The sequence below is a fragment of the Gopherus flavomarginatus genome, chromosome 6, assembly GCF_025201925.1.
Source record: "Gopherus flavomarginatus isolate rGopFla2 chromosome 6, rGopFla2.mat.asm, whole genome shotgun sequence".
Classification (NCBI taxonomy): Eukaryota; Metazoa; Chordata; order Testudines; family Testudinidae; genus Gopherus; species Gopherus flavomarginatus.
In genome coordinates, this window is record NC_066622.1 from 41,490,142 (window position 1) to 41,503,841 (window position 13,700).

A 13,700-nucleotide genomic window follows, 5' to 3' on the forward strand; every position below is an offset into this window, starting at 1 on the left:
TTATGACTATGTCAGCACAAAAGCTGGCAACCTTTGGCACGGATAAGAATGGTCCCTGAACTTTGGGGAACCAAAGAGAGGAACTATCCACATCACATCACAGGTTTATCTACCTGGCATCTACCTCCAGTTGGTAACCACACGGTACACCACAACTCGAAGGTCATCAAGAGAGCCTAGGTTGGCAGTTTTGGAGTGAGATAATCCTTCTTAATATTTAGAAAGTGTCATAATCCACTAACCTATAGGAGAAGGGTACCCACAAATTTCTTAAGAAATTCTTAGGATACGGAAATAAAATTTGGGTATAGTAGGTTGGGCCTGAATTATATAGGTCAGGATCCTATAAAATAACTTGTAAGAGAGCTTTTCTAAGTTCTAGTTCTAGGCTCTTCCAACTCCTGAAGCTTTGGTTTCTTGGAGTGCTTTTTCCAGTTCTCCTATACTCTAGAGACTATTTTTCCATCTATCTTTCTATTCTATGTTCTATCACACTACCAGCTCAGTTTGTGCAGTATAGTACAATTACTCAACATTCCTAACCATTGGGAAAGCCAGCCCCATCGCGCAATCGGGCATGCCAGGAGTGAGGCTGGTCCTCCATGTCCTATTACCGGGTACTCAAGAAAGGGTGTGAGTATGTTAGGTTAAGGTATTTATAATAGAAATGTTACCACCAGAAGTTTTGGAATTCCTTTAATGTTTTGCAGTTATACGTTTCATTGAATTCCTTATTTTTATGTTAATCTCAATAAAGGTTTTATCAATTTGGTACTGTCCTCAGTGTACATGTTCTTGCCAAGCACCCTGAGAGTCCTCTCTCGATATAGAACTCTCTGAGTTCTTGAACTCTGTAGTCTGAATTGGACAAGAACCTATAAGTCTTCTGGTCAGATGTGATCAGTGGCAAGCCATAACAATTAACCCATCAAATTCAGGTCAACAGATTGGTGAGCCAGCCAGGAGTCTCAAGGTGTGTGTGGCAAACACTTAAGAGGTTAAAAAGCAAATCTCTATGTGAACTAATCACTGGGCATAGTCTGGTAACAGTTTCTTTTGTAACAGACAAATTCTGGGCATCGATCCCACAGAACTTATACTACTTCCTCTTTTTTTTCCTCCTTGCAGCTTGTGAGTTAAATGGTTTAATTGTTTTATGTCTGTTTGTTTTACGTGGCCAAATATTAGGAGTAATGGCAGTGTACATGTGATAAAGGAGGTTTGTTTTTTGAGTACTGATTAGGCAATTCCACTGGGCCCAATGACCCACACTCGTGGTGGCGGCAGAGTTGATTAATGTGGTTAGCTCAGAACTTATACGGTTCCAGTTACCCCCTTGGTAGTCCCCTCAATTCCTCTGGATTGTCCCCCTTGAGCTGTGTCTGAGCAGTATTTGCCCCTCTATTCAGTAGGTACCACCACGGGTTTTACCTCTTGATCTGCTAATACACACTGGCCATCGAGGGAAGAGAAGGATCCTACCTCCACCCTTTCTTTTGGGACTTGTTTAAAGTATTGTTGGACAAGTCTGGCGTATATTTCTTATTACTATTATTGGTCTTGTAAGGCACCTTTAGATTTCTTATTTTAGATTTAAGATTTAGAGTTAAGTCATAGTGTTAAGTTTCCCTCCATGTTATTTTAAAGTTAAGTATATTCACTGTAAAAGCAAAAATAAGTGAGAGAAAGGTGGCAGAGCCTGTAGAGGCTGCCTGTGATATAGCCTTAGAAATTTTTGTCAGAAGACACATAAGGGAAATTGGAGGAGGATTGGAGCAATGAAAAGATAGAGAGGTTCTCTCCAAGCATAGTAACCCATGGGGTCTTGTGAGTTGGGTATTTGAAATTGAAACTGAAAGAAAGAAAAGAAAAGACAGTGAAGTGAAAGGGATTGCAATGGAGTGTTTGTGACAGCGTGTGGACAGAAGATAAATGCAAAAATGGAGCTGCTCAATAAGGCACAGAAAGTTGTAGAGAAGAAGGATAGGGAAATTCAGGGGTTAAACGAGCAGTTATACATTGCCTCTGAAGAGCGGTTTTCTCTTTTCTGTAAAGGAAAAGAGTTGGAAAGAAAGTTAGAACAGCATCATGACCATGAGTTGTGTGAGGAAGTGTACGGATGGCAGAAACGAGCAGCTGCCCGTTTAAAGTCACTGGGACGTTATAAACTAGAGCATGGCTGGTTATTGGATCTGATCAGAAAGTCAGAAGGCAGCTGTGATTCACTCAGGAGGGCCTGTAACCGTAAGCATGTGGGTTCAGACAGGAGAGTGAGAGAACTAGCTAGTGCAAAGATGGCTTCTGAAGCCGCTAACACGGAGGAACAACCTGTGAGTTAGAAGAGGAAGTTGATAGTGAAGTGATGGGAGCCAGTGTGCCAGCAGAAAAGGGAAGTCCTTCGGCCACAGTGCCCGAGGAGGAGTTAAGTGAACCAGAAAGTATCATCTTAGAAAAGCAAGTAGATGTTGCAGAGGAAGAGAGAGAAGGCGATTCTGAGGAACAGACTGTCTCAGCTCTTAGCAGAGCAGGAGAAGCACCTTTGGAGGTTCAAATTGCTCAGGAAATGGAGCGTGCTGCATCAGAAGTAGTTCAGGTATCTAATGTGTGTGATACAGTCACCACCAGGATTCAGGAGAGAGAGAGAGAGCGTGCGCAAGCAAGCACGAGCAGCATAGGAATGTCATTCCCTCCCAATGTGGTGCCACCATCTAGTATAGATGGTTTTTCAGGATTCCCTCGTGGGGGGAGGTCCTTTGCCCTAGCAACCAGGCCAGTCACCGGCACCACCCAGGTTCATGGAATACCTGGAAACTCTCACTCCATGGTATGTGTTAACGTCACCACGTGAACCAGTGGAAGTGTCACTATGGTAGGAGAGTATCTGACACAAAAGAGTTATCCAGAACACTACACTAACTATATAGTTCCCAGGTTCTGCTCACGGGGAAATATCTGCAGTTCTGATGAAGGAAATACTGACTCAGGTAGGAGAAGGCCTCAAGGTTTTGGGGGAGACTCTTCAGATACTGATTCCAGTGGGAGTTGACCAAACTCTCCAGTAACTCGACTGTCCTGTAGCAGTGGTTACAGATATTAAAACTCTGGATCTGGTAGCTAAACAAGTAGGAATAATGGAGGATTCTTCTGTTGCAGCAGATTTAGGAAACAGCAAAAATATTTGGTTTGCCAAGTGATGATTGGGTTAAAATCTTATAGCTTACAGTAAATTGAGCCTTATGGAGCACTTTGCTCCCAGAGTTTAGGAAGGGCGAAAAGTCTTTTTCAGAAACAGTGGCGGTGCTTGAGTGTAATCAGCATCCTGGACAAGCTGGAGTGGCTATCATGTTTAAATTGAAGCAAAAGCCAAATGTGTCTCCCCACCAATTTCATCCTCGGTTAAGAGTAGCCTGCCACAGTCACATAAAAGAGGACACAGAGGATACATAGTATGTTAGCTTCTTTGTTAATAATTTTCTTTCCTACTTAAGGGAAATGGTTAACATGCTTATCCATGATGGACCTCTCTGGTGGTGGCCCTGGATTTGCTGGCCAAGGGCCATATCCAGTGAAACCCTAAAGCAGGTCAACGTAGAGCCCCAGTTGCAACTCTACAAGAGCCACAGGCTACTCTTATAGTAAGGATTGAGGGTCCTACAAGGACACCTCAAGGGCAGAACCAGATGAATTCTAGGTCCCCTCAATCTCAGCACAGGGCCAATAATTACAATTCATGAAACAATAGACAAGGGTATGCATTTGGACCCCGAAAGGGGCCTCAAGATCATGTTCCTTTTTTTTTTTCCCCCCGCAGGTGCTGCGCAGAACTCTTCTTATCCTCAGGGCTCTAGATCACCACTGCCTCATCAGGAGGACCACCTCTCAGTGGTGTCAATGTTCAAGGCAGTGCTGCCAGGATATCTGAGAACTCCGGACACGTCTGAACAAGTGGGTGTTGGGAGATCAACGTCCAAATCCTTTAAACCAATCAGTGGCCTCCGTGGACTCAACCCCTCCTCCTGATTGGGTGGCTTATTCTCAAGCAGGGTTGGCTACCTCTGATGAGTTGGAGATGGAAGAGCATGAAGACTACCCGCCTATCTATCCCATAGATTACTCCACATGACACCAGTCGGCCCCAAGGAGCGTCATAACCTCTTTGGGAAGAGACGCAAGTGGAAGACCCATGGTATCTTTAGTGATAGGGGGCCACCACCTAAATTTTGTTGTAGATACCAGAGCAGCCATCAGTATCATTCACGTGAAGGATCCTAGATCCTGTTTTGGTATCTGGGAAAACAAAGACGTTACCAACATTTGTAAACTACCAAGTTATGGCCATGCTATCTAAACCTATCGAAGTATAAAATTGGTCACCTGCGCAAGACCCATGTCTTTGCATTGCTCACATTGTCAGAGCCAAAAAGTAATATGTTGGGGTCTGATTTCCTAGGTAGGCAGAAATGCATTATTGATTTGGCTAATCAGTCGTTGTGTGTTACTGTAGGACAGGAGTTGGGTTGCCCGCTAGTGGTCATGCGAGAGTGTGGATTTCTACTTACAAAATCTGCAGGAACATTTAAATCAGATCCATCTGCAGGTAGTCGCAAAATTGGGGAAATCAAAATCCAAGGCTAAGGCCTACTTCTATAAAACTCAAAGAGAGAATACTTGGGAGGTTAGTGAGCTAGTAATGCTGTTATCCTACAAAGCACCAGACTATAGGCTGTGTAATAGATGGATTGGACCTTTCTGAATTATCGATAAACTCAGTTCAGCAGCGTACAAGATTAGAGCAACAGGAGGCAAGCGTACTAAAGATAAAATCTATCATGCTAATCAGTTAAAGCTGTATCAATCATCTAGGTCCCAAGAGCAGCTTGCTTCCCAGGAGCTAGCTGAATCATCTCTGAAAATTCCCCATAATCAGAGTTCAGAAGATTGCAGTCATGAAACGGACATTGAGATTTCTGATCTGCTACTCATTCATCTTTGCCCTGAGGGTAGGACTAAGCCAGAAATTAAGACTGCCCAGGACCATACTACTCAACGACACCTCCACACTCAGGTGTTTGAACATTTGAAATGTATCACACCACCACCAGAGATTGAATGAACCATTATCGTCAACCAAGGCAATGAACTTACTTTAAAGCTATATGCCAGTTTGCTGGCAAATGGCTCTACGGACTCATTCCCACATCTTGTAAACATCTTAAGTGCTGATGCAATGGTGAATATTGTTTGGGGTTGGAAAGAGGAGACTAGATTTATACACAATGTACCCACATATATGTCCGACAGATATAGAGCAGGAATTTGTACAATTTTCCAACCATTGCCTAATAATTGCATTTGGTAGAGCCGTACTAATTAATTGTTCAACCATCGCACATAAATGAGTTTCCAGAAATCGTAAATTCTGAGTTCATCAACCATCCAATCCAGTATGATACAGGAATTAGAGGGGAAGAAGTCACCTTTTAGTATCAATTAACAAGGATGACATCACTGCCATCAAGTGGTTGGGAAAAAAAATCAGACATTAGATGAGGATTCAAAGCAGGGAGGATGTAACACCTATATCTTCACATTAACAAATTCCACATCTCTCAGACATGGAATTCCCTATGTGGATTGGAAACACAAGGCTAATTGTGAAAACTCTGTAACCAAGGAAGTCTAACCTTACACAAAGTAGAATATGAAGATGAAGGGCTATATGAAGTCTGTCTTATAGCTATATTTTAAACTCAGTTGGGAGATAAATACATATTGAATATGACTTTTGAACTTAAGGTCTGCAACCCAATAATTGACTATGACAACACCACTGGTGATGTATTGATTTGTCCAGCAACAAACACAGGACCAGCCAGTGGTCTCACCACAATGCCCATGTTAGGTGTATTAATTAATCAAGTTTGATTTGTGCATATTCCTGTGGTGTTAAAACTTGTCCAACTGGCATGTAGGGGAGTTTGAATACTGCAAACATTCCAAAGAAGCGTCCTTTTTCTCAGTACTCCTTGTGGATAAGATTGTAACTTATCAGCAACAAGCACAAGATGTATTAATATTGGGGGTAGATGATAAAACAAAATCATATACCTCCAGGCAAAAACGTAGCTTAAACCCGCTGGGAGTTCTGGGATCCATATCAGGACTATTTGGTTCAGGGATGTCAATGTGGAACCGTATAGATGTTTGCAAAATTCGCAAACACATAAATTATGTGTTACAAGAGGAAGCTAATCAAGCAATGAATCCAATGTTGCAAGGCATAAAAGGGCTACCACAAGAGCAACGTTTTACTATTTATAACATGCATGACATAGCACAACAATTCAATGACACTCAATCCAAAATTAACCAACTAATTGCTCATAATAACGATCGGCAAAAGGACCAATCATTAGGAAAGGAAATTATTTGTTCTGCATATGGGGACTATGTTATTAACACTATCACTTAGGCGTTACAATCCCTAGAATTGGGAAGGATCCCCAATCTAATCAAAGATGAGCAGTCATTAAATTGGTATAGCCCTAAATGTTTTGAAAGATCTGTATGTTTGAATGCATGTCCGCATGTATCCATTGGAACTATGAGACAAATGAGGTCTGAAACACCACATCCCAACTGAGACAGTTGTTTATCTTCTCAAAATTACGTTGTAGCTCGATCCTTGTATGTTTCATTCAAAAGTCTCTTAACTGTGTTTGACTCAGACAAAGATGTGTATAAGTGGTTGGCTGCAGTACAGTCGATAGATCACCTCGAAGACAGCACCTACAAGGAACATGTCAATGTGCCTCCCTTGGTAGTCTATCCCACTGCAACCCAAACATGGAAAGTTCCGCAGATGGCCTGTTGCTCTAAAAAAGGGCCTCAGTATATCTGCAGATGTACTGTGTTCGAGGCAAATACTATCTTCTGTGAACTGCAAAGAGAGCTCTAGAATCAATCATTGTTAGAGTGTATGGTCCAACTAATCAGATGGAAGACCCCTATGGAGAGAGTGACCAATGCTGGCCAAAAATGGCCAATTTTGCATAGTAACCAACCAGGAAATGGCTCGTTGGAGTGTCAGGTCACAGATCCAAACTTCTGTTTTACTCCGAAGAGATAGAGGCACAAGGAAGGGAACAAAATTCATCTGGGAGGCTTCTGTCCATTTTGAGTCTAGAGGCTGTCAGTCATGAAAGCAGGAGGAGGAGCTCTTGAGGATGGCTTTCTCCTATTAGCAATTGAAGGATCAATACACTGAATCATGTACTTGTCATTCCCATAGTATTTTCCATAATAAGAATAATATTAAATGTTGCCATTTGTTAGAACAAGCCTTTTGGAAGACAGCCTGCTATGAAATGTGAGGTTGAGGGCCTACATAAAGAGCTGATGATCAGTGTGAACATCAGAGAAAGGAGGAGGTTAGTTCAAACAAAATACTTTCAAAAAAAGAGGTTAAGCTTGATTTCATCTTGAGTCTGCATAGAAGTTCAAGTTCATACAAAACTGTTGGCTTATCAACAAATTGCACTCAACTGTTCATAAATTTGGTAAAAACCAACCTGCTAGCTTTCAGTTCATCTGCAAGGTGCTTTGGGGATCTATATGCACCTTGTTCTTTAAACCTGATCTGCTTTTTTCACTTTAAGCATTTGAAAGTTATATAATCTTATTCTATATCAGTGTTGGCATGAAAAACACTTAGTGAGTTCAACAAACACACAAGAAAGTCTATGTATAAAACAGTTTCAAATTCATATTGGACCTGATTTGCCAACACCTCTGTATTGATCCACTTAACTGCTGTATGCACAAAAATATAAGTATAAATTAGGGATATATTTTGTGCAGAAAACTACATTATTTGAAAATATTGCTGAATACAGGTTGTGGTAGATAGCAGTTTGTGTAACAGAACTTACTTACACACCCACAGCAGTAACTTGTGAAAAGAAAGGTTATACAGTTGTGCACATCTATAGTAAAAGCTTTAACATGCAACGAATGCCAAGGTACTCTTTCATTTAGGGCACAGCTAACAATTTCTCTTTAATTTATAAAAGGTCTCCAACCTCTCCTTACCACCGTGTACTCCAGAAGCAGGAAACTTCACAAATGTTAATGGGGATAGATTGGAGCCATATTTTTTTCTCTAAATAAAATCATTACTGTGATTGGAGTTCAAAATCTAAACTAAAGAGAAAGCGTTGGAGTATTGCCAATTTTTAAATTCTCTCTGCAATTAGTTTTCATTAGAATTCACATCAGATTATTTAATTTTCCAGTGTTAAGCAGCATGGTTTAAAAAAAAAAAAAAACTAAGTGAAATTAAGCTACTTTTCCTCCCCCTTAAAATCTTCCAGAGACTATAATGAGAATTCCACACACAGAACTATGTCAGTGGGTATGCTCCTCGTGTGAAGAAAATCATTAAATTTAGCTAGAAGCTGGATTTTTCTGCTCAATGTAAAATGCGGCAAGGCTCAAACTGAAAAACCAACATAAAAAGGAAGCTAACATTTACTACTTTTAAAAAAAAAAACCTCACATTTTTTCAGAAATTATGAGTTGTAACCCCAAAAAATCATGAACACTTTGGCATTACTTTTTCTAATATACAATAGCTTTTAAAATGTGAAACTAAAACTAAACATGCATCTATAACCACCATGCCCCTTAAGGTCACATTCTACAATAAAAGGATTTTAACTTTTTTTTTTAAAAGTAGTTACTGATATTTGACAGTTAAGCGGTCCAAATACCTATAGCAAAATGCAAACACAGTAGAACTAAAGAGTTATGAACACCAGAGTTACAAACTCTGACTGTCAACCACACAGCAAACTTGGAACCAGAAGTAGGCAATCAAGCAGCAGTAGATTTAAAAAAGGGCAAATATGGCACAGTACTATGTTAAAAGTCCTACTTCTTGTTCAGCCAATCACTAAGAGAAACAAGTTTGTTTACATTTATGGGAGAGAATGTTGCCCATTCTTAATTACAATGTCACCTGAAAGTGAGAACAGGCGTTCTGAAGTGCCTTCCAAAAATCTGAGAGGGATGAGATGTGGAGCATGCTTTCAGAAGCCTTAAAAGAGCAAAACTCTGATGCAGAAACTACAGACCCCAAACCACAAAAAAAGAAAACGAACCATCTCCCGGTGGCAGCTGACTCAGATAATGAAAATGAACGTGTGTTGGTCTGCTCTGCTTTGGACTGTTATCGAGCAGAACCCATCATCAGCAGGGACAAATGTCCTCTGGAAAGGAAGTTGAAGCATCAAGGGACATGTAAACCTTTAGCACATCTGGCATGTAAATATCTTGCGATGCCAGCTACAACAGTGCCATGCAAACGCCTGTTCTCACTTTCAGGTGACATTGTAAACAAGAAGCAGGCAGCATTATCTTCTGCAAATGTAAACAAACTTGTTTCTCTGAACAAGAAGTAGGACTGAGTGGACTTGTAGGCGCTAAAATTTTACATTGTTTTATTTTTTAATACGGAGGGCTGTAAATAATTCTACATTTCTAAGTTCAACTTTCATGATAAAGAGATTGTACTACAGTACTTGTATGAGGCGAATTAAAAAACAAAAGAAATAGTATTTTTCACATTGCAAATATTTGTAATAAAAAATATAAAGTGAGCACTGTACACTTTGTATTCTGTTATAACTGAAATCAATATATTTGAAAATGTACAAAACATCCAAAAATATTTAAATAAATGGTATTCTATTATTATTTAATCACACGCTTAAAAAGATCAATTGCGCACTTAAAAAGATCACACAATTAATTTTTTTAATCGCTTCACAGCCCTAATTTAAATGGTAACAAAACACAGACTAACAACTTAAATATACAGAACATCCACACATCTAGGGAAACTAAAAACAGATTAACTTCACTGTGCTTCATTTGTTAAAGATTGTCTGTTTATTACTCTGATATTTTCTTTTATCAAAAAGTTTGCATTTTTTAAATGTTTACTATGAAATAGCTTTTTCAGTGTATCAATTTGAAACTTACATCAATTCTTAGCCAATATTTATGAGTGACCTACCGTGCCTGTACATTTTAAGTCAACAACAGCTGTCAAAACTCAGTTCAACAAAGATCAAGACTTTTTTGTGTGCTTCCATTGGTCCATTCACCATTTGCAATAGTCACTCAATTTTTCCCATATAAAATTTTATCTCTGTTAAAATTCTTCAGTTTATTTAGTCTGATATCTTTTCATCATCTTTACATGTCAAGCCCTACCCAACATAACCATCTCATATGTGCTCTCTAACTAACTAGCTGCTAATTTCAAAATAGCTGACTGTTCTTTCTGCTATCTGCAGAACATGTTCAACACAGCACAGCTACAAAGAAACCAGCACTTTCTGCCAGGATCAGCTCTCAGCATCACATAGACAGAGAAAATTGAAAACTACTCTCGTGCTCATCCTTAGATAATCTACGATATATCTTTTCTTCTTTAGATGGATAGGTAAGTCTCTCTGGTTTTTCATATTCACACATGCACAAAAGTCTAAAATCATAATAAGTTGACCAATATTAAGCTAAATATAGTACTCAACATCGCAGTTATGCCACAAACACAAATGTGCCCCACAATCATACCCTCAGGCAAAAGCCTGAGCAAATAGATGGACTATCCTTGAGGTCTTGAAAATCAGATCTTATGGAAAGCATTTCAGAATAATGTGCCTCATTCATCCCATTTTCACAAACCATCTGCACATAGTCTACTAAGAATACAATTTCATTCACACTAAATTCACTATTTCTAGCTGTTCTACATTCTCCAGTGTTTGCACTCAGATTTGGACTCAGTCAAGCAGCATCTAGCTCCACATTCATCACAAACAAGCAAATATCTAATAGGAATATGACAAACTACTTGCCAGTTCTCAGTCTTTTACTGTGTTCTCACTAACTCTTACATCAGCATGTTCTCTAATTTTCAGTCAAATATTTCCCAATGCCTTTGTCAAGAAACAACTAACTATGTTGAACAAAGACAAGAGATTGCTTTGTTTGAAACTCTTCTGACATTACAAGTTCATTCATAAGAACAAATATGTCCTTTGTATCAGTACAGGGTCAAAAATGATTCACGAATATCTACCTCTTCGTTTTCAGATATTCCCACAGCATACATCATTCTGCAGATCAAATCAGTAGGTTATTTTATGTCTAGACTCTTCCGTCATGTGGGCTTGTCACTCTTGTTTAATGTGACACACAAGCACATTCTGAGCAGAATAGTGAGATAAAGGCATGCTCAAGACAAAGTTTGGTCCAAGGAGGCCAAATATCTACTAAAGCAAAGGAAGCAGCTCGACTTTGGTGCTGAAAAATGTAAGCCACATAGTAAAAGATTCCAAATTCCTGCTCTGTCTTATCATGCAAGGCTAAACTCCAAAACTATCATTAAAAACTGAGTTAAAATGGTTTTTTCAAGCCTTATAGAGGATCTTAATAAAAATTAGACTTGATTTTAATGTAATATCTTTATCACATATGCAAGGGCAAAATACAGCCCTTTAAAAGTGTATTTGTGATCGAAAGCACCCCTGGATTCACACTCTATTATAATATATTTGTGCAAAAAACGTCTAGTGAGGTATCATTTAAAAACTAACAGCACAGAGATCAATATTTTTGTGTAATGTATATACAAAATATGCATTAAGAGTTATGAACATAAGCTGAAATTATGACCATAATGTGTTTACCAGACAAGTCTGGAGAGGGGATAAACTGGTTTCTCAAAAGACAAAGGACACGCTGATGCCTCTAGCCAAGTGTCAAAGTTGATTAGCAATCACTTGTCAAGTGCCCATTCTTTGGTAATGAAGGGGGCCAGGAACAGATCGATCTGCATTTTAGTAAGCAACAACATGGAACCTCTTTCATGAGACTCCATCTCTGTCCTCACATCAGGAAGGAACTTTATCTAGGGGTAACTCTCAGGAAAATGCATTTCAAAGGGTGACTGGACTATAAAAGCGAGGGGTAAAAACACCCTAAGCTTGCTCTCTCGCTCTCATTTAAGACGACAAAGGAACCGACCCTTTAACTCTGAGGAAGTTCCTGATTTGAGAATTTGGACACACAGTGCTGCTGGGAACCTGCTGTAAGGATTTTTCCTTGAACAAAGTCTAGCTTGTTAAATTTTAACTACCAGAAAGTGTTTTTTCTTTTATTTCTCTTGTAATCATTTCCAACTTTAATGTCTTATACTTGTACTCCCTTAAACTCTCTCTCTGTAGTTGAATAAACTTTTATTTAAAATCAGAGCTAATCCAGTGTTATGTTTAAACTGAACTGTTTGGGTAACTTCAGTTAAAGTAAAGTACTGTTGCATAAGATCCTCTATAAGGCCTGAAGAAATCGTTATTACCCAGTTTTCACTCACAGCTCTGGAGCCTGAGCCCAAATATCTGCACTGCAATTTTAGACCCATAGCCCAACTCAGCCGACACAGTTAGCTAGAAATGTTTTACTGTAGTGTAGATACACCCTAAGTGGCCTGATTTTCAAAGATATTGAACACCCAAGCAGAGCCCCTTGATATTTTGTACTTAAAATGCTAGCTATGGCAATCTGCAGGTCTGAAATGGTTACATCCATCTGATAAAACGAACACGTATTGTCAACATGTAGGCCATCATCTATAGTCCAATGTATCATTCAGTTTAATCAGAACAAAAAATACTTTCAAGCATGTAGCTCAATGTATCATTCTTACTTGGGTTTTCTCTTGAATGAGCACTTCTCTTGAAGTAGGCACAGGGTACGGCTTCAGGGCAGCCTTTATTGTTGCAAAAATGAAATCTGTATGCTCCTTAACAACAGAATCCAGGTAGTCACCTTCAGGATGTGATCTATAATATACAGTAATCTCATCTGTAGGAACTAGATTGCGCTGAAACAAAAATCCAGAATTTCAGTTCAGTGACAGTAAGTTTATACATACATATACAAACTTCTGTAAGAAACATGCAAGTTAAAACATTTTTGAAGTATTTCAGAAAAATATCAGTCATATTTCTGTTAATGTGGAACTAAAAGTTTTTCTTGAAAACTGAAAAGAAGGGTATTCTTTTGACAGAAGCACAAAGTACCCTTCCAGTCAACTGAATGAATACAAACACACACAGTATGTTTCTGAATCAAATGAACTAGTTTATAGATATTCAGTTCTTCATGATGCTAAATAATTCAGATAGGATTAAAATAACATGTTAGTCTCAGACCAAAGCTTTTAACAAGTTAAACTCTGAGTGATTCTGCAGCAGTCAATCAAGCGCTGAAATTTATATATCGATATATTAAAACATGTGGCAGTAATCTGCACACATAGTGCTGGATGCACATCAGTGTTTCGGACCTGTACCTCACATGAATTATGAGTTACAATTTGTTGGGGTAGGGACTCAAACTCCCCAAGCCTCTGAACAGTACCACTCTTGCTACATCATACTGCAATATGTATTTTGAAAGCTTAGGATATTTCTAAATCATTCTTCTGGTAAAGGGTAATTTTCTTGCCTGTATTCTTTCCTATTTTTATTATGTACCATCATTGACATCATTGTGTCAATCTTTATGGATGCTCTCTAAAAAATTAACTCTAAACATATTAGACAGATTGATTCCTCAGAACCCAT

The 13,700-nt window shown here is 39.0% G+C and overlaps 1 protein-coding gene across 4 annotated transcripts in view; it reads right to left on the reverse strand.

Annotated features, from left to right (window-relative positions):
* Positions 1–13,700, reverse strand: part of IARS1 (isoleucyl-tRNA synthetase 1) — a 219,067-nt gene that overhangs the window by 21,446 nt on the left and 183,921 nt on the right. For all 4 annotated transcript variants that reach the window (XM_050957730.1, XM_050957732.1, XM_050957731.1 and 1 more), the window contains one exon: positions 12,779–12,955. In XM_050957730.1, the coding sequence (XP_050813687.1) occupies positions 12,779–12,955 (177 nt within the window). The remainder of the gene's footprint in view (positions 1–12,778; positions 12,956–13,700) is intronic.